General features: G+C 40.5%; 1 protein-coding gene across 10 annotated transcripts in view; it reads left to right on the top strand.

Annotated features, from left to right (window-relative positions):
• RABGAP1L (RAB GTPase activating protein 1 like) overlaps positions 1–21850 on the top strand; it is a 159838-nt gene that overhangs the window by 82068 nt on the left and 55920 nt on the right. For 8 of the 10 annotated variants that reach the window (XM_015869564.3, XM_085510952.1, XM_085510954.1 and 5 more), the window contains exons 14-17: positions 1155–1268; positions 9569–9643; positions 12255–12380; positions 13105–13248. In XM_015869564.3, the coding sequence (XP_015725050.2) occupies positions 1155–1268; positions 9569–9643; positions 12255–12380; positions 13105–13248 (459 nt within the window). Of the gene's footprint in view, positions 1–1154; positions 1269–9568; positions 9644–10857; positions 10912–12254; positions 12381–13104; positions 13249–21850 lie in introns of those variants that run through there. The other 2 variants (XM_085510956.1, XM_032446098.2) reach the window with 2 other exon arrangements.

Raw genomic sequence — 21850 nt, 5'->3', positions numbered from 1 at the left:
TGACTCCAAGGGGTTTAAAGCTCATTTCTGTAGAGCGCTGGATTACAAACTGCAGTCTGAGGGTTTAGAAGCTTCTGTGTAACAAATGGATGTATTTCGTTTTCAAGGCAAAAGTACTTATAAAAGATTTATTTTCTAAGCTGTGCGTGAGGATTCTGTTGGATTAGGATTACAAAGGTAATAGAGAAAAGCAGTGTTTGGTATTCGCTGATGTAAAGGTGCTATCTTCCCCTGTGGGTAACTGGGACCTGAAGATAATGGATGAGTTGCTGAGGCTCCAGCACTTTGGTGCCATGTCCTCGTACACACAGCTCTTATCACATAAAAATGCAGCGCTGTGAGCATTTACTTCTTCATCTAAAGAGGCAGGTATGTCTTGGGAACAATTCAGTTCCAAGCACAGACACTTGGTGTTGTTTCAGATGTGTGTGGATATGCAGATCATCCGTATGGAGCTTACAGAGCTGCTGCAGTGCTTAAAAGGAGCCTCCTACCCTCCTGCAGCACAGCTGCCTATCAGTCAGGGCTATCACAGGGCTTCTGCAAGGTGTTTTTGGACATGGTTTGGCACCTGAGCTTGTCCCTGGTGCTGGCCCGTGTAAAAATGAAGTTAAGTCCTGTTGAAGGTGTTCTACTAGCAAGGAAGATACAGGACTTGTGTACTTCTGGTTTTGTTCTCTTAGAGATCACTTACTGGTAAACTTTGAACATTTCCCAGGCGTAGTTTGAAATGGTAATTAACATGGTTTTTGTGGTATGTTGATACGGATTTAGAATTAATACCTTCAAGCTTTCACAAGGGAGACGGTCTCATTTTCCTTTTTTTTACTGGTAGAGAAATCAGTAAGCATATGTTCCGTAGGAAAAAAAAGCATCTGCAATTAAATAACCAGTCATTTTCTCTGCGTTCTGAAGTTGAACTGTAAGCCTGAAGGACAGAAAACATGCCACGTTGCTCTTGTTAAACTGTCAAATTATTACTGCGTTTGAGACCAGAGGCTTTTCAGTTTCTTCTCAAAGCATTTTTGGAGCATGAGTCAGTAAAGCAGTTATCTAATGTAACCACGTTGACTGCATATAGAATTGTATGTGCTGTATGTTTAATTACGCTGTTGCCAGGCTAATATTTGGGGATTTTTCTCTCCCTTTTACAGGATTCTGCTCAGGAGAATGTTATTACACGAGATATTCATCGTACATTCCCAGCACACGATTATTTCAAAGATACAGAAGGAGACGGTCAGGAATCTCTATACAAAATCTGCAAGGTACAGTCAGCACTCTGAATTTTAACATGTTCCATAAAATGCTGTGACTGTATTTTGCCCAGCTAACCCCCTCATTCTGATACAAATAATCAATGTGATTTCAAGCTTTTTAAATATTGTTTATGAAAATTATAGTGTTTCTGTAGTACCAGATACTCTGAAGTAGTTTTGCAGCTTTGCCTTTTCTGTATCCTAAGATGCATGTGAGAGCGGTTGAGGCTCCCGTTAGTGCTATCTGTGGGCAGTGTGGGATCTGGAGCTGTTCCTATAGGAGCCCTGGGCAGCACAGCTTTTGTCTCTCTGCTGTTTAAGAGTGTTTCAGAGGATGAGAAATCCTCAGAGCAATGTCTGAGTGATGCTGAGCAGGAATGTCTCTGAGGTAATTATCTAGAGAACAAGTTATCTGGCCATTCCACGAGTGACATACACATACAGCTTTTCACTCGTACCATTCAGGTCACCCTCTGATCCAGGAAAAGCCTAATACTTTTCTTCCAGTTCACTCCTAGGGAAGGTGAGGAACCGAGTGGTCAGATTTGGCCGGGTTGTGCAGGCAGGCTTGCTGCTCAGGAGGAGATGCAGAAGGTATTAGATTGCCTCTAGACAAGCAATTCTCCTGTTGTCACTTACAGACTGTACTGTGTTTCTGGCAGTCAGTTTTCATTTTACATTTTTTTTTCTACCTATAGGAAAAAGGGTTGCCTCAGACAAAGCCATTCCTACTGCCCTTCTTTCTCCTTCTTGCTCTTGTTTCCTCCCCCAGCTGCTGTACAGACAGAAGTGATGGAGTTGTCATAACAAGCAGACAAGCGTCCTGCCTGTGGGGTATATTGATACATATTCCCTTTCTCCAGATAAATGTGGTGGTGATGCAGTCTACTATTCAAACAGTAATTTGGACAGCAGGGAAAAAAATACCTGCTTAGGTTATTAGAATGGATGTTCACAGTCCTAGATAATTCACATTAACTTGTTTTTGGTTTCTTTTTAAAGGAGAAAAAGCAAATAATAGAGTAGAGAGGACATTGGAACTATTACATTGATTTCTCACTAATCCTGGAGGGCTTTGGAAAGAATAACTGGAATGATGCGGGTAATTACGGGCTTGTCAGTTTGAGATCAGTTAAGTGAAAAATGATGGAATGGCATTCAGCTTATCAGGAATTAAATGTGAGAAGTATATTATAATGAATGCCTGCGAGTTTATTGCAAATAGATCTTGACAAGCTAAGATAAGAAAGGGAAATACAGTTTTCTTTGGTGAAGGCAATTTTACCACAGTTTTGTAAAACTGATGCCATACAAAAGAAATATATGTATATAAATGCTGGACAAGTTAGAACATAATAAAATGCACATTAAAGAATTACAGCTAACTAGCTAACAGGTTTCTAAACGTAGCTAGATAGAACTAAATGCATTTCAAACAAGGTGTCATGAAGATGACTTGTTTGTTTGGTGTGCTCCTGTTAGTTGTCTGAAAGAACAGAGAAAAATCGTTTCTCCTAAGGATTTGTAGGTGACACAGAGAAGGGAATTATAAGTAATGAAGGGTATGTAAATAGATGAAGCTTAGGTAGGAACAGAATGACTTGAGCAGCTTGTGCTTCATAGTCACTGCAGCTGCTTTTGGTTGCCACGTGCAGAATTAAACAACTACAACGACTGATGCATATTTTCAATAGCATCAGCTCTAAGTATGTCTTCCTGTGAGGTTCTGTGAGAGACTCTGCCTTCATTCTGTGGCTGAAATCTGACTCTTCGTTCCCTCCTTTGGTTTCCTATTCTCTAATCGATTGCTTGAGCCTGTTCTCATGGCAGCTTAATTCCCTAAAAGTGTTTGGGAAGGGATCTTGTTGGATGTCTTTCCAAAATGCTCATGGGCTACACTGACTGCTTCGCGTTTTGTGTGCTCATTGGTTCCTTCATAGAAGCATTTGTGAAGCATTGCTTCTTGGTAGAGCAGCCATATTGAATCTTCAGCATTGAATTATTCGTAAGTATTCTGCTTTTATTCTTGCCGGTGTGTACCTTCTTGCCAGAATGGAGATGAGACTTAACTGCCCTATAGGTTTCTGAGCAGTTTTTTGTCTTTGTTGAATGGTGATGGAGCTCTGACCAGACCTTGCGTTTATTTTAACTTGATCGTTTATAAAGGAACAGTGTTAAAATCTAATTAATTCGCTTATAAATGTTTCATTCTAGTAACTACTTTAGGTTGCTGGCATAGCTTTGAACAGCAGTGCTGTGTGCTCAGGGCCTTCTTTTGACATGGAAAACAAGGTATTTGAAGGATGGGATTATTGAATGAAGCCAGAAGGGGTCTTTCCTCAAGTGGGAGGGTAGAAAGAAGAGCTTTTCCTCCATGCCCTGCTGAAACAAGAGATGATCTGAGCTGTCAGATAAAAAGGGAAACCATTAAAAGCTCACTGCCTCATTTTAACAGGTCTGTCAGTTCTAGTTCCATCTCTTAAAACTCTTCTTCAGAACGGTAGGAAATCAGGGAAGATGGGAACTTGTTCAATTTCAGAACGTATATGTGAAAAAGTAAAGAGTCTAAAAATAAATTTTAAGCCTGACAGTGGTGATAAGGAATGAAAAGAGTTCCAGATTTGAGATCTGAGATTTCACTCGAGGACATCACATAAACTAGATTTGTTCAGAGGGAACGTCTTTGGGAAATATTTATGCTTCTTGCAGATTTCCTGTTAAAATACTCTGAAAATTCAAGCTTTTCTAAAGAGTTTGTTCTTAGTGTTACAGTGCATAGCAGGATAGTACTCTTGACCTACTTCCATGCTTGCATATGTAGTTAGCAGCTCTGTGCTCCAGGGAATCGAGGCGTGTGACAGAAATAGTTCTCTTGACTGTTTGGAGCGTACACAATGCACAATTTAATGTGAGATGTGTTTTCTCTAATTTTCTGATTACAGCAGCTCTTCTTTGACAAACAACCGCTGTGATGTTAATAGAAGAAACTGAATTTGTTGCAGTGAACTCAATTTATCAGGGTTAATAATGTTACCGGGCAGGCTGAAACAATAGACACAGCGTTTCCCTGCTATTGTGAAAGTAGATGGATGGGATTTGCAGAGGTTTGGAGTAGGTGTCAGTGGAAAAGGCACAAGGAAGGCTATGAATCACTTGTATCATGATGTATTTTGTTACTGTTACTTGTCTCCTTGGTTTATCAGATTTGTAGTTTCCTCCTAATCCCGGTCATACTTGCCTGGATGTGTAAAGTGCAGTATCACTGTGATGCTTGGCTTGCTGCAAAATGAGGCACTATTTCCCTGTCCCAGCATCTGCTTGGTGGTACCCAGATTAGTAGATGGAGTTAGACACGAGTTTGTTAGCAAAGCCAACTAACAGCATCCAATATGATTTTTTTGGTCTAGCTTTCTTGATGATATAATTGAAATATGAGCGTGTCTTTGAGTTTTGTGACCAGTAGTTTCTGTATTGTACCACACCATGAGGGGTGGGTTCATCCTCCAGGATGACAGAACAGCTGCTGAATGCCTTGATGTAAAATGACTGTTTGCCTTCATCCTTTCATGAGAAATACTCACTTCTTGGCAGAGCCTTCATTCTGCTGATGACCTCTTGACACTATGAGCATATTCTTTTCTTGATCCTTCTTTACTTATTGTTCAGGTTTACAGATGGGTAGTTCCAGTGTTTGTCCCCTTTAATTCCTTGTCCAAGAGCAGATCTCTTTCTTTCCTGTAGTGGTCTATCGTATTTTAGAATATACATAGAAGCACAAGCAGACTTAGTTAAGAATTATTCTTCATCTATTTTTAGTTGTTTATTTTCTTCACTCCTGGATTGAAGAGCGATTTCAGTAAATATTGTTGTCTTGCTTGATGCAAAGGATTTTTAACGTTCTCTTGTCTTCTTCAATTTACGTTGTTTCCTTCTCTGTGCATCTGTGCTCAGCAAGGAAGCAGCAGTGCTGTTCTTGCATGTGGATTTTCTGCTGAGTTGTGCTAGTAAAAAGGTCAGGATTGTGAATTCTGAATGCTGGAAATGGTGCTAAGGCTTTGCTGTTTTCAAGGGCCTGCATGAGGGAACGTGAGCACTTCTTCATTCTTTGGGCCCTTACTGGGCCTATGGTAGGGTGCACATACACCTGCCTCTGGGGGATGCACAATAAACAGGTAAATGCAGTCTTCAGTGAACACAGACATTCCCTGTAGGATGCAATACATCCTAAATGCTGCAGATGTAGAAATGTCATTGCTTTCAGGCTGTTAGCAATGCAATAAATTCAGGTACGGAGTTTTAAATTCCCCTTTTAGGTGTGGCACTTCAAAGTATATTACCAATTACCAGTATTACTCAGCATGTCATAAAGTGCCTTGTTGCTTGAGAAGGCTGCCTGCAGGTCTGAGTGTGCACAGAGCAGTTTCCATGTCAAACCCTGTGTGGATTCCAGAGGTCATTTGTACTTACAAAGGCGAGTAGTGAGAGCAAACCAGGCTTGTAAGTCAAAAAATCTTGCATTCCTTTTTCATTTTGTATTTTTCTGGAGCTGAGATGCTGGATATATAGTAAGGCTGCTGAGCAGCTTGCCAGAGTGCCTGTCGCTTTTTCAGAGCAGTGAGTTTCCTGTGCCAGATGATATTACTAATGAGAAGGGAGAGCATTCTTGCAGATGAGGATGGGGATGTGTAGCTCTTCTGCTCGTACCTTTCCCACTGCATTGCTGAGAACTGTGCAAAAGCTCTGGCAAATATGTTTCTATGAGGAAAACACTATAGAATTATGTTTTCATGGACTCTGTTTAATTTCTAATTCATTGCAGTTAATGCAGTTGAGGCAAATTGGCCGTGTGATTGTAAGCTGCTCACTGGTCAGTGTTGTACATTTTGTTGTTTCAAGTCCATGTGAACCTGTGGCAAGTTCAAGAAATCATTTTCATGCTTATGAGGATGCAAAGTGGCAAAAAACAGTTTAGTCTGGAATTGAAGATGAACCTTTTAATTGGGACTCACACAAAGCAGTTGCAAAAATCCAGAGTCTGAGTTACTGCATTCCAATAAGTAACCTTTCCATTTGTGTTTTTGAATAGTACTGACCATTGGAATGGAACTTAGCAATGGAATTAGTGTATCTATAGAATCATAGAATCATAGAATGGTCTGGGTTGAGAAGGATCACAATGATCATCTGGTTCCAACCCCCTGCTATGTGCAGGGTCACCAACCAGCAGCCCAGGCTGCCCAGAGCCGCATCCAGCCTGGCCTTGAATGCCTGCAGGGATGGGGCATCCACAGCCTCCTTGGGCAACCTGTTCCGGTGCGTCACTACCATCCTCTTCTATAGAAGATCGGTCCATTTCTGGGTTCTTCATTCACTTTCCAGATATGCACGTGGTTCCCTATTGCTCATTTATTTCATGAGACTCTTTAGCTTCCAAACAATTTGTTTGCTAACAATGTGCTTAATAACTGCACAGTTCTCTGCAGAAGACAGATAACTACTGAAAAGGTGATTTCATTCTGTTTTAAGGTCTTTGCTAAGTTAAAGAATTAAAGAAGGTTTTAAGTCAGAATCAGAATATTTATTAAATCTAAACTGTGAGAAAGGGAGTATTTAAGATCTCAGTTAATTGAAGTATTGCAATTGGAGGTTCCTGAAGAGCTTGAAAAACTAAGAACTGGAAGTTTACAGCATTGTCACAAGTTATCAAGGGAAAAATACCATTCCCTTGAAATGGGAAGAAACATTGAGTTCATTGGAAATGGGAGATTTGGGGTTTTGCTTTGTTTTTGTAATTTATGTGGAAAATCAAAGTTAATGCTCTTAAGTCCCTTAAAGAACAAATCTTAAATAATTCATCTTAGATCTTTTCTTAATTACACAGCAGTATTGTATCTGTAGGCAACATCCTTATCTTTGAGGGTATTTTGGTTAATTACATCGTATTTCAGCAATATCAAGTCCCAAAGGTTACTTAAAGCTAAAAGTATACGTATAATTGGAAATGTAATATGCATGAAGCTCAAAAATGTATTTGCTTTGGGCAAATGAAATAAAACTGTGTTGATTCTACAGAGTTAGTTTAAAACAAAAATATCTTTATTTGCACATATCACGTTGCTTTGACTTGTTTAGCTTTGTCCTAATTCCTGTCCTGAACTCAAGATGACAGCCACGTATCTGGCCACAGCTGCTTCCATGGATCACGTTGTGGGGAATTTCCTTCGGAACAGACATTGTCTGTTCTTAATACATTTTCACTATTTTTCTTCATTTTGATTTATAATCTCTTCTCCTGATACTCGGTTGGAGACAGACCCTTCAGCACGTTCCCTGCAGGAAGTCATTGCAGCAGAATGACAGCCTCTGAGATTATTCTGCTATAACACAGGCACAAAGAAAGTCCATGTGGATGTTGTGCTGGAGTTTAAACACAACTGCAGTACACCTCCATCACATATTTTCCAAGTATAAGCTCTGCCTTCTTGCTCTGGTTATGTTTGAAAATGGATTTATTGCTACTTATGTTGTGCTCACGGAAGTTGATCATGAGAATGTTCCTTATTCTTCATGTTTGTGTTTAAAATGCAGACTGATGGTTGGGGTTACTTTTCTTTTTAAACACTGCATTTTCCACCTTCTGCCCTAATTTCAACTCGCTTCCCAGTCTCAAAGGCATATGTTTATGTTCCTGGTAGTTTCCTTTACCTTAAATTCTATCCATACCAGTTTGCAAAGCAGTTTATATAGGTCTTCAAGGTAGTTTGAATTAAGTCAATGCTGTTTATAGCAACAATTAGCCGTTGTGCTAATACTGCCTCTCATGACAGATAGAGCTACCATGAAGGTTGATCATTTTGGTTTTAGCCTACATGTTTTTGTTGCAGTTGTTAATTTAATATGTCTTTCTATGTGAAGAAAGCATCGATCACATGTATTATCTGTAATTTCATGTATCTGGAGCTGGCCTTTCAAGACAGAAATAATACATGTTTTAGGACTGCTGCGCAGTTAAAATAGACTGGTAGATTTGGGGGACAAAGAGATAAAGGCTGTTTATTGTTTATTATTAACAAGTGATGGTTTTAATTAGTTCTTTTTCAGTAGTGTACTTAACTAGTCTTCTTGTAGTTACTTGTCTGATGAAAATGAGTGGTGAATTGGGATCATGGTCACCTCTATTTCTGCTGTTAAGGTACAGTAAGCAGTAGAGGCCAAGGGACAAATATACTGGGGAATGTATGGATTCTTTAGAAGAATATTCAGTTTATGTTCCTGATGAAAATCTTCCTTACTGGGGTCACTACCAACTTCCTTAGAAGTATTTATTGCTTGGTTTCTGCCAGTCAGAATGGAGAAGGAAAGGTGTTTCTGGCAGAAGTTATTGACAATTATGATAATACTCTTGGCTTAAAAGGAGCCAAATGTCATTTTGAGATGAATAGTTGGCTGAAGGCATTGTGAGGTCTCTCAACTGTTTTTTAATGGTCTTGGGAATCTGGAGGGGTCCCAGTTGACTGGGAGCTGGCAAACGTTGTCCTGGGCAAGAAGGAAGACCCTGATAATCAGAGGCTTCTCAGTTTCACTTCAGCACCTGGTAAAATGATGTACTCAGTGCTTTTTCTATAAAGGGAAGGTTTGCTGTGGAATTGGAGCCTGCATGCAGGACTGGAGTGTACACAGGTATGTTTGCAGTGGATATGGACTGAGGAGGAGCTGTTGGCTTGTTCCTGCAGCTCTGGCCTTGCACTGCAGTTTTCCCTCCCCATAACCTTGTTGTTTCCTCAGGATGGCTGTCTTTTCCATGTCAGTCCTGCTCCAGCTTACTTCCTGTCCCAGGTTTCCTCCAATCCTCAACATCCTCTAACATCTCTTTCAAAACAGTATCCATCATCTTGTCTCTGAAAAGCAGAGAAGGACGGAAGGTTTTGTTATTTTCAGTGATAAGAAAAATGTAACACGGCCATCTTACCATAAAGAGTTGTCTTCATTTTTCAGCATAACAAGGAAGTGGAAAAACAGTTTCTGATGAAATTTTCAGTGTAGTTTTTGGTGTTTTTTTCTAGCAAATGACCTGTTTTTTCACAACGTGAACGTTTGTTTTCCCCACACCCAAGAAGGAAGCACACTCCGCACACAACCCATAGTTACCTGTTTTTCAGCTCGTACTTGCTGCATCATTCCCTTTCTTATATTCCTGACTTCAGCAGAATTATCCCTGGTTTAGGTGAAGATAAATCACATCCAGATCTTTTCATGCAGTTTGAAAAATAAATGAGTTTTAAATATATGTTGACTGTTATCTTTTCTAGGCATATTCTGTCTACGATGAAGATATTGGCTATTGCCAGGGACAGTCCTTCCTTGCAGCTGTGCTACTGCTTCATGTGAGTTAATTGCTAAATGAAAGCTTTGATACTTAAAGCAGCCTTAAAATCAGTAGTACTGGAACATCTTATTTGACAGATGTGCACTGTTTTATATTTGTCTATATTCATTTTACTGCTGTTGCTTTCTGGCAAATAGTGAATAGCAGCTTCTGCTTCTATGAATGTAGATTTCATTTACTTAGGAGAAATCCATCAAATTATCAAGTACTTCTGTGTCAAAACCAGAAAGTGATGTGCTGGATTTTCTTTGAGTTTAGTACTCCCGTAGGTAAAGGGATTAGGGGGAACTCAGATCTGGGAGATGTTCTCAGAGTAGCTCACAGAGGAAATCATGCCCTTGAATTTTCAGCAATATGTTTTTCTCCTGAGGACATTTTATGAATCCTTCTGAATGAAAGCTGAATTTGAATGTTGATATTTTAGCCTGTAACCGAAATCTTTACAAACCTTCATCAGTCACTTCCTATATATACATATGTAGGTGTCTAGACATAGGTAGAAAAATACATGGTTTTTATATTTTATGAGATGTTTTCACTTAGATGCATCAGTAGAAAAGAAGCAGATTCAATATTGGTAGATACTGTGAAGAGTTTCTGAATAAAACACCTAAGATCCCAACAGCAGCTCTTTTTCTGTCCATTGCCTTTTTCTGTCAGGCTTTTAATTAATGAATTATTAATCGTGGTTGAAATACATACAGCCCTGTGGGTTTGGATGGGATGTTCATGACATATATATGTTATGTATACTTTTCCCAAGGCACCCAGAAATCAAATTCAGATTAATTTAACTATAAGCTGTAATTTCTGGTAAGATTTATGACATGAAAGTGTTACAGAGAAACTTGAGGTTTGTCAAGAGTTAATCTGAATTCAGTTCGGTTACTGCAGTCCCACATACTTTGCAAATCAGCTCATATCTATCAGTTACTTTGCAAGTAATGTTTTTACTCAAAGAAGGTTTTTAATTTCAACCAGAAGGATAATTTATTTGCAGTACCCAAGTTGTTTAGAAATGAATGGTTGTCACGTTCTTAGTGTTCAGTATTTAGCTTTTCTCTCTTGGTAGTATGCAGTCATTGCGATAGAGAATCTCTTTTCTTTCTAGTGTTTCTGGAGTTAGAAAAAAGTGCCCTGTTTTACAGGGAATGCTAAATGGCAATTGCACTCATTTTAATATGCCCTTTATAATGTTTGCTTTTACAATAGGATATTAAACTGAAATAATCAGAGAAAGGGGGGAAGGGAAGCAGTGTCACTCATGTAAGTTGGGAGCTTCCCAGGATATCCTCCAACTTGTGTTTTTCTCAAATTCTCCAACCAATCTGCATCTGTGAATGCTTGTACGATCCCCTCTAACTCTCCAGTCTTTGCATGGATTCTAGATTCCTTCGTTTCCCCTTCTCTTCTGGGACAGGCTGTTTCTTTTCAGCGTAGATATCTTTCAGGGATGGTTGGGTAGCCTGAACTTCCATCCTGGCTTTTTGTGATTTTGCTACTTTGGTGAAATTCCCATCAAAGATGAGCAGGTAATCTCTAATCTCAGGGGACCAGTGTTGCCATCTCTAATAAGACTTGCTGTCAGTCTGACTGGATTTGGCTTTTTTTTCTGACTGACTCTTGGAGACGTTACTAAGTGAAAAACTAGTATTTCTTTAAAAAAAACAACACCAAAAAACAGAATATAAATGTCTGGCTTTTGTAATTCCAAATAATAGGATTTATTTAAAGTTAAAAACAACAACAACAAAGTAAATTTCATTTATGGTTTTGAATTCTTGGGGTTGGTAATACTGGAGAACCTGCGTCCACAGAGTGAGGACACCTTGGCCTCTGCCTGTACCGTCTTTGGCCCAGTACTCACATCTGTTCCCTCTCCCTGTGGTGGGGGAGGAATGACTTGTCAATGCACGTGTCTGATTGAGCATGCAAGGTAGGTGTGCTTGTGCATGAGCATCTGTCATTTTATTAGAAATAATTGTTACCTTACAAAAAATGTATGTTTGCTTTCATTTTATTCTAGAGCAGATTGAAGCTTTTTGATCAGGATAATTTTTTTCTCCCCATCCCTGTAGCTGCAGCCTTGATCAGCTGTCAGAGAGGATTGTTTTGTCCAGATAGAATAGTGATAAAGAGCTTTGAGATTCTCACAGAGGGTTGGTCGTAGCTCAGTTCTGCATATTTCACAACCAACCGAGTCTTTCTTGGTAGAAGTCAGTGTCTTAGGATGGTTTGTTGTTGTGTTTTGCTTTGTGTTTGGCTTTAAAGCTGGAGTTCTGCACCTGAGATGGATCTCAGACCTATTGGCACAAAGCATAGTGATGGCAGTTGTATAGTTGTAGGGATGCAATACTGACATGAGCCTATGATCTGATCCCACATTTTCTTCAGTCTTACAGAGCCACATCAGGGTGTCCATCAAGTAGAACAGTCCCCTTGAGATTTCAGTAGCATAATTCTAAATTCTGAGTGCTTTGCTGAACAATTTAATACATCCCTGGTTTTGAATTCATCTCAATGTATTTAAGTGTGCGTGTGTGTCCGTCTGCAGAGAGAATACCCATCCTCAGCTCAGTTCTTAGAATCAGGTTTGTGTGTTTCCCCAGATGCCGGAGGAGCAGGCGTTCTGTGTGTTCGTGAAGATCATGTATGACTACGGTTTGAGGGACCTCTACAGAAATAACTTTGAAGATCTCCATTGCAAATTTTTCCAGCTGGAGAAGCTAATGCAGGTGGGGCCGAAGTAACAAATTGCTTTCCTAAATGGGGATACTGATGTGGGGACTGGTGCTTTGCTTACATCACCTTCTGGGCAGCAAATCCCTTCACTTAGAGGTGGGGCAGGGCAAAATAAATGTAGGTCATTTTACTGGGATGTCAATGCATTGCTCTCTTTTTGGGTGTAATTATGTCCTATTCAGAGCTGGTTAAATGGAAAGTTGCAAGTTTGACACTATTGCTCTGACTAAGAAGCACTTACTAGCAGTTCAGTAAGCCCTGACCTGGGTTTCTGTTACAGAGTGAAAGCTAGGCACTAGAGCTAGCTTCCCTTCATGGTCTGCAAGGTGAGCTTGTTCCAGTATCTATTGCTTTTCTAACAGAATCATTTATAAATGACAAGGCATGATTAAGAAAAAGCTTTTAAAAATATATATGTACATGATGGAAATTTCACAGCTACTCTGTCTTTCCCCTATTGAAGATTTTGTAATTTCTCAGTATAATTTAATAGTATATTGTGTGATGCCATGATAGAATTCATTGTAGTTATCTCATTAAAACTGTAACCACAACCACTACAAGTTATGTAGAAACTTATTACTGTTGCTCAGAAGAAGCCAGGGTTTCACTTTATTGTGTTTCTCAGTCTTTAGCAACGTGGTACTTACACTGCAGATGATGGTGCCGTATTAAGGAGGAGTACTGAAGAATTCATTACTTTTTCCTGTACTGCAGGAGCAGTTGCCTGATTTGCACAGCCATTTCTCAGACCTCAACTTGGAAGCTCACATGTACGCATCCCAGTGGTTCCTCACTCTTTTTACTGCCAAATTTCCACTCTGCATGGTCTTCCACATCATTGATTTACTACTTTGTGAGGTAAGAAAGATCCTTGAATCAGAAAGTCCTTTCTCCACTTCATGAATGCGTTAAGAACTAATGTATCTCTCTGTTTCATTTTGTTGGAGTCAATTACAGCTTAACTGTGTGTACTAACTTCTTTAGAAAACGTGATTATATTGAAGAGACGATGTTCAGTGAAATGCTGGTCTGGTTTTCAAATTAAAATTGTGATTTGCCTCATTCTTTACTAAGGGATCTTATTAACAGTATCTGATGTACACATCTGTTCTCATTTAATTTGTTACGCAGTGTATTCAAAGTTGGAAAATCTAATCTCCAGGAGATACCCAGTGAGCTTTTAGTGGTAAAACTCTTCAGATTTTGCATTTCAGAATGTCACCCAAAGACACGACTCCCTCCTTCCTTATTCCAACTATTCCAACTTATTCCCTGCTATTCCAACTAAGGAACGCATTACTTCAGATACCAAATAGTACATTTCTGTATTGTGGACACATCCACACTGTGATTAAAAACAAAAATGGTAGTCAGTCAGGAGTGTTTATTTTGGTGAGATGTAGGTTCTTCTTTTTGCCATCAGGAAGTCAGGGTGTACAGATGGTTGTATATGTATGTGTTTACATATGCGTACGTGTGTGCATAATTGATATTTTCAAATCATAGAGCCACAGAATGGCCTGGGTTGAAAAGGACCACAGTGCACATCTGGTTCCAACCCCCTGCTATGTGCCGGGTCGCCAACCACCAGACCAGGCTGCCCAGAGCCACATCCAGCCTGGCCTTGAATGCCTGCAGGGATGGGGCATCCACAGCCTCTTTGTGCAACCTGTTCCAGTGGTTGCAAAGGGCTTCACGAATGTGAAACGTGGTTGACTCTGGTTCATTCTGTACATTTCTTAGCATGAAGTATTTTACTTAGAAATTTTCAGGCTAGCTGCGCTTATGTTGATGTTTTAGTTTAGATATATCTGAGCTCTAACTCTTTCATAGTGCCTTGTTTCCTTTAAGTGGGCAAATAGGAAAAGAACAGTTGTTGGTTTGTCCTGTCTCTGCCCTCCTTTTTGCAGAGATAGCTGTCCAACAGAGAACAAAATACCTTGATCACTTTGGAATTGTGAGTTAGGTTTTACAGTGGTCTTCTCGCCTGGGTTTGATCACTCTTTGTTGCTTGATTTTATTTCTTCATTCTGATCTTGACGTAGAGCTGCACTCGGAAATAACCATTTTAAGAACTTTTTAGTCAAGAAGTACAGAATACCATTCCATAGTGGTGGTTATTGTGCTAGCAGTATAGCTGCGTCCCACCTGAAGTTTGTGTACTTACTGCATTAGGCTTGAAGGTGAAACATGCTGTAGAGAGATTTTAGTTATGGTTAATACAGGTTTAAATATTTGCATTCATCTCACGTGTGACAGTGTTTATCTCAGCATGTCTGAAGGAATTACTCTGGGAAGAAAGGTAGTGGAATTGGAAAGAGACTCAGAGAAGCCAATGTGGGAATCTGCTAGAGAAAGGGAAAGTGGTTAGCATCTGCGGAGGGCACCAAAGGAGCATCCTTTACAACAGTTAAAAGTAAATCAGAAATGATAAGAAAATTGATTTCAAGTGAGAAGGTACGTACAGACATCATGAGAAACAGTGGGGCAGTGTGTAGACAGGAACATACAGAGGCAACAGTGCAGACTATCAGAAGATTGCTCCTAATGTTCATGAGTCACCCAGGCTGGAGTAGCAGGCAGTTCTGAGCATTTGTGAGAGGAGCAAAGATTAAAATCAGGTTAAACTAAAAATGGGGTTGGCTCTCACCATGGAGAGAAAGTAAAATCTGAAGGCACGTAGACAGAATAGGAAAAGAATCATTCCTTAATGGAGGGCTGAAATGGCACTGCAAAGCAGTCTGTCCAGGCAGCTTCCAGAAGGAGTCAAAAAATAATTTGTGTCTGCACTAAACTGCTCTTTATCTCTGAACAAACAGCATGCCTGTGATTCCAGCCACTGGAAAGAGAAAAAACAGTTGCAGCTGCTAAAACCAGAACATATTCTTCTGGAGAAAAAAAATCCTCAAAAAATCAAAACTCCTTTGAAGTCTTTTGATTTTTTGGGGGTTGTTTTTGTTTGTTTTTTAAACAAGCTTCCAGCCTTCTCATTAATTTGTCATAAATACGGATGAATTTAAAATAGCTCAACTTTCCTTCCTGGCTGTGCTTTCTCCATAATCCTGTCCTGGCTGCTGCTGACAAGAAGTTTACATCCTATGTATATGCTGTGAAAGAAGAGTACTGGGGGAAGGGGAAAAAAGGTTAAATCATTGCTACCTGCAAAGTGGTCATTCCAAGGGCAGTTCTCTGACATCCATGAGAATCTTTGAATCGTGGATGAGTGGCTTGGGTTGCCCAGGAACTCTTGGATGAGATTTGTCATTATAGTTGTTGATCGTGGCTGGGAGAGATACTACAGATCTGAGTGGAAGAGGAAGCGTTCGAAGTACTGCAGTTGTGCAGCTGTGGTCAGGTAGGCCTGCCTGCTTCCCTTGCATGTGCTGGAGTGGCAGCTCCACAGCTGGGAAGTCAACCTTCATTGTACACCATTTGTGGATCATCCTTCATCACAGGATCCCAGGGAGATGGGATTAGCTGAATTTGGGATGGGAATGATGGGGAAATGTTTAAAATCCCATCAGAGCATGTGCTATTGCAGTCAACGGCTTTCCATCATTCTCACATTATAACTACCTGATTAATAACTAAATAAATAGCTCAGGTTTGCATGAGTTTTGGACTTAGTGTGGCCTCTTCAAGATTGAGTTCTTCCATCCTGTTGTCTTTCTCTCACCTTTTTTAAGCCATATGCAGGCTGCTGAAGATTCAACCCCAGAATTACTTGTGTAAAAATAAGCAATGCTGCCTTGATAACCGTAGGACAGAATATGTCACCCAGGGTTATCTAGAAAGGAGATGTTTTGAATTTCTTTGTCTTACCTTGAGCAGAAACTGAAAGTTTGCCAGCTTGGAGGCAGGTAACCCATACCATCATGGCGCTAATTGTAAGGCTTAGTACTTGTTGTCTGAGTGCCTGTGGTAAGAGCAAACAAACCAACCTCTAGATCCAGTTGGAAGCATCAATGAGATTACATCAGTTTTCAGCCTGGCTCTGCAGATAGATTTCAACATCTCAGTGTCAGCTGAAGAGCTTCCTCCAAGGCTCCTGTTAGCTGCTTGTTTCAGCCACTTCATTAGTCTCCTTTTGCTATTTCTATTTGCATTACAGAACAACTGTGTTGATGAAATGCAGAGTTCTGTGTGGGCTTGTCAGTCTTAACTATCCATGTGACATCATGCTATTGAACGCTCCTGAGGCTGCTTTGTCTTGCCCCCACCTTTGACTAAAAAATTGGCATCATTTAACTTTTTAACATTTATCTTCCTCTTGCATTTTAGAATCTACATCTTGGAATCAAAATGCCTTTTAGATGCACTGAACAAGTGACCTTGATTAGACATTTAAAAGAGAAGGAAAACAGTTGGCAGGCTACATAGAAGCTTTTAATTTTGATTTCATGAAAGTTGCTTCTTAAAAAAGAAAATACCCAAACCAGTTGGAATATATATACACACACACACATACAGTGCTGCCAAAACTGAAGGAGGTTCAGAGCTCAAGCTGACGTTCTGTTCTTTACCTGGCATTTTGAGATGCTATTGCTAACCTGCTGTGTGTGTGTCTGGCTACTCTCATGTGCCGGTCTTGGGGATATGAAATACGTAAGGATTGTGTCTCTTTCCTTTCAAGGACTGTTCAAAAATCCTTCTGTGCTGCCTTTCCTGCTCTGGTACATATATTTACATATCTCAGTGTCAGTAATTACGTAGTCCATTACAGAAATTAGTGTTTTGACTGCGGAGCTGCGATTTTTGGATCAGGACTGAAAAGACAAGGATGAAACTGCTTTCCTGTCACTTCTGTGTTTGAATGCATTGTTTTTTTGTACAGCTCGTATCAGAGAATTGAGGCTGCCTTACCCAGGACTACACAGCAGCAGCTCTGTCTTTATGTTGTTGTGATGTCCAGCTTTGGCATTTAAGCTGTGCTGTTCCTCCTGTCCATCTCTCTTTGTGTTACACCTGCTGGGGAGCTCAGCCTCCTTCCTGAAGCCTCTCTAAGCCACTGCACTTCCATGTGAATAGTCTGGGAAGGCTTTCTATCGGAGCCTATTCCAGCTAGATCCTAATTGGTTTGAGAAGAAAGAGAAGAGGTTGTATCTCAGACTGCGGGTGGAAGGGATCTCAACACACGTGCCCCGTTGGGTAGCACTGATTTACTGCATTCGAGGCTTGCTATTCTGAGAAAGAAAAGATTCATGGATCGTTAGGTGGTTTGAGGCCTTCCATACAGTAAGGCACAAGTTCTTGTATAACAGCTCTGTGTTTTTAAATGACATTTAGCGGGACTGGTGTTAAGCTCTGAAGTTGTCATTGCAAGGCTGCTGCCAGCAGTACGTTTACAAAAGAATTGCGGCGCTCGTGCAGCGTTCTCAATTCAAAGTGTGACATGTATGCATGAATATAGCATGTACAGTCTCTTATCTCCTGAAATAGATGTTCCTTTAGACATCGTGAGGCAAAGCAATGATAGACAATTAGTGTGATACATACGCTATAGAAAGATACAGAATTTTGTGTCAATTATCGAGAGAACAGAAGTGACTTTTCTGCATCATGAAGCAGCTGCTGACATGTCAGTCATCATCACCTTCACTGCAAAAGCCTGAGGTCTGGAGTACAGTGGATATTTTGCTTTCATGTATTTAGATGAATTATATAAATCCATACTAAATGAAAATTTAGCTTAATCTATATGATGAGTGGCTTTTTTCCATTACTAGAAATTAGACTAAAAAGGATTTTAGATGAATGTAGTATTTGATTGTGTTTTATGGGGGAGAAACATGCCAAAGTTATTGTATGAGCGTGTGTAAAACATCCAGGTTATAATAAAGAATTGCAAGTTATTTTCTAACTAAAGGTTATAAGAAGCATTAGGTGTTTGGGTACAGAATTCCAACCAACCAACAGCAGAGACATTGGAGGCATATAACATTGCGTTCTGTATTGCCTGGGGGTGCAGAACGCAAAATGCTGTGTTCACTTTTAAAGCTATAGAGAACTTGTAAGAATTCCAGCTTGAATTGAGGGAAGTGTTTTCATAGAGCACATTCAAGAGGTTCTTGGTGAGCCTCAAGGTTTAACATAATGCTTTACACTGCGTTGTCCAGCTGTTCCTGTGACATCCACGGTGTACGTGTCTTCTATTCATAGCTGCAGCTTGTTTATCCCCAATTATGAGAAGGCTGGTGATAAACACTCAGCATGAGCAAAGGAAAAACGATTTCACGGCAATCTGCAATTCAAGAGAACTTCTGTGAACAGAAGGTGCCTTTTTGGGGATGCTGATAAATGTTGTGGTCCTGTAACACGGAGCCTGCTTCTGTTTTGGAAGATGTTTTGGGATACAGGTGAGAAGTTGGCGGAGACAGGGATCCTAGAGAGCAACCTACTTGTGCCTTAGCAGGCAGAGGCAGCTAATGCCATATCACAGTTTGTCTCCAAATCCCTTTCCCCATTGCCACTGAAGTAATTTTGCAACTTACTAGTTGATGTTCACTTGGTTGATTTTTCTAGGAATACAGTAAATTTCCATAATGCTTACTTAACACCAGTGCCATCTGCTGTAGTGGGATAGCAGCATATTCCAGACAGCCTTGGCAGTGCTGAAAAGTGCTTCAGAAATAACTGGAGGAAGGGGATAACAAACGACAAAGTGATATTCCGTGAACAAATCCAGGAAGCTGAGCTAATTCGGGGGCTGTTTTTAAAAGAGAGGGTGGTGCAGCCTGCCTGTGCCAAAACATTTCCCGTCACTTCGTGCTTGGAAACTGAGGCCTGAATTTCTGATGAAATACATAAAATCAAAAAGTAAACGTCACATTGAAGGGATGATAAAGGTGAAGGCGTGACAAAGCAAGTGCCAGGGCTGTGCTGTGATAGAGACGTCATGAAGAACGGATACTGGGAAAGAGATCAGATGGCACGGAGGGAGCTTTAGCATGGATGTGTGTTTTCCCCTGTGTGCTGTGACTGAGGGAACGTGCAGAGGGGAAGGACACACATCTGTGATGTCTCAAATCCCATGCATCGTTTCCTATTAAGAAAATTGGGGTCTGGAAGATTCCTGCTTATCTTAGCATGTCTGAGGGCAGTTCTCGGTTTAAAGGACCTGGCTGCAGGTCTCTTTCTCTATCATAGAATCATATCATAGAATCCTAGAATGGCTTGGGCTGGAAGAGACCTCAAGGATCATGAAGCTCCAACGCCCCTGCTGCAAGTAGGGCTGCCAGTCTCCACATTTAATACCAGACCAGGCTGCCCAGGGCCCCATCCAACCTGGCCTTGAACACCTCCAGGGAGCATGCCACTGCAGAAACACCAGATGCCAGTTGGGTATGAGAAAATGCCTTAAAATCCCATGGCTGTAATTTTTATTCTTTGAAATCAGTCACATGAACTCAATAGAAAAAGGGCTAATCTCATAGCACTGTAGGCCTTCATCCAGCCATTGCAATATCTTAGCATTAAATGAGGTGAAAGTCACACAAAGCGTTTAAATATTTACTAGCACTCTGAAATCACATTCATTTCTTTTAAAAGCAACCAACCAAACACAATTTTATGCAAAATCTTACTTTCATGGTTGTCTGGTAATGTTTATCATGTGCCGTTTCATGCAATACAATACAGAAAAGCGGCACAATGAGTATTGAATCTCAAGACACTGTTTTCATTATTTCCATGGTGCCTATTTATCTAATTGTTCAGTCAACTGGTTTTAATTGGATTTTTGTGTTATTCATAGCATTGTAGTATCAGGATGAAGAATTCTGTGTTTCCTTTCCTTCATTTATGTGTTTATAGCATTTCCTGCTGTTAGTTATTATAGGAGCAATACATATGGGTGCACTGAGGGAAAACCAGTTTGAGATGTCAACTAATTTGGAAGTCAGACCTCTTTGCATTTTGTTTTTCTCTGAGATAACTGTCTAGGAAGAAAGCTCTGTCCATTGCTCATACAAAGCAGCTTGCTTGTTTCCACATATTGAGATCATGGTTATGTAGCTTTTAGTTCTATGGAGTGAACCAGAATTTGGAAATTAAGCTTATTCTGGCCTTCTAGAGCAGGAATTACAAACTGTTTTTCCATTGGAACTTAACAGTTCTTTTCATACGTATCCGTGATCTGCTGGGCTAACGAGGCCATAATTCAAATGGTATTCAGTCACTGAGGTGAGTAGCCATGGCTGAATGCACATGTACACATGTGGATGTGCTGTGTGCAGATGCAGCCAGTCTTGGTAAATAGAACTGTTCCTTGTTTCTTATGCCTTATTTCAATGAGTTAGCTTTTCCTTTCCTTCGTTGTCTTGTCGCTGAGCTGGAATAAAAGCACAAGCCGTACATCTGAGTAAAAGCTTCAAATTAATGTGCATATCTTTGCAGAGCGTGCTCCGAGCCTGCATCACTTACAAAGAGAAATCTGGGCTTCAGAGCATATTGTACAGCGTCAGCAACGTAAATGTATCTGTGACATCCCTGAGGTTTGTTGTGTATTCACGGCGTGTTACAGATGCCAAACAAACGTTTTGCTGGAAGCAATCCAAAACACCAATAGAATTGTAATTCTCCTTTTGATTTCGTAACCCCAATTACCCTCTACGGCTCTTTTGAAGGGAGTATGCGACTGAACGCATAATTATTAAGCACTTTCTAATGATGAAACAATGTCAAATTAACTTCAGTGGAATAACTAATCTCTCCTTAAAAAGGGAAAACTCGCTTGTAAGACTGGAGCAGGTTAACTGCTTCTTGATGGCGTGTCACGTTAGTCTTTAGATTCCTCCACCCTTGAGGATGTGCTCAGGCGTTCTTTTCCACCTGGTGCTGAACTTCAGAGAATATCGTTGTATTAATACCTTCATTGCTTTCCCAGGCATGTTGCCTACATCTAGGAGCAAAGATAAGGACACTCAAATGAATTTCCTGTGCTCTCCTTGAAGAGATTCATTCCTTTTATTTATGGAAATGTTGTACAGGTGCTGTCCTGTAACCAGAGGAAGGTCTGTGGTGGTCTGGGTTGGATGCTGGTCTGTAAAGTAGCCTGTGTTCCTGCAAGGCATCTGTCTTTTAAGACACGATTTAAGATGAGAGAAAAATCCCAAAGGAATCCCATATGGAAATGTAGTCCCGATAGTACGGGATTAAACAGTATGACCTGACTGTTATGTCTTCCCTCAGTGTGCTGGTGAGCTTTACCTGCTACCTAAATGTGTTTGCTGCTCCCTCCCTCAGCTCCCTTTGTTCCTGTCTCCTGGCATGTTTGCTGGATGGATACAGATGTATGTCCTCACTTCTAAGGGAGGACATAAGCAGCCTTTCTGCCACACAGATCTCACTAAATAAAATCATTTTCAGAGAACCTGAAGGCCAGGCTGGATGTGGCTCTGGGCAGCCTGGTCTGGTGGTTGGTGACCCTGCACGTAGCAGGGGGTTGAAGTAGATGATCATT

The sequence above is a fragment of the Coturnix japonica genome, chromosome 11, assembly GCF_054131305.1.
Source record: "Coturnix japonica strain WE chromosome 11, WE-NBRP24, whole genome shotgun sequence".
NCBI classification, from domain to species: Eukaryota; Metazoa; Chordata; class Aves; order Galliformes; family Phasianidae; genus Coturnix; species Coturnix japonica.
This window is presented reverse-complemented; position numbering and strand designations above follow the sequence as displayed.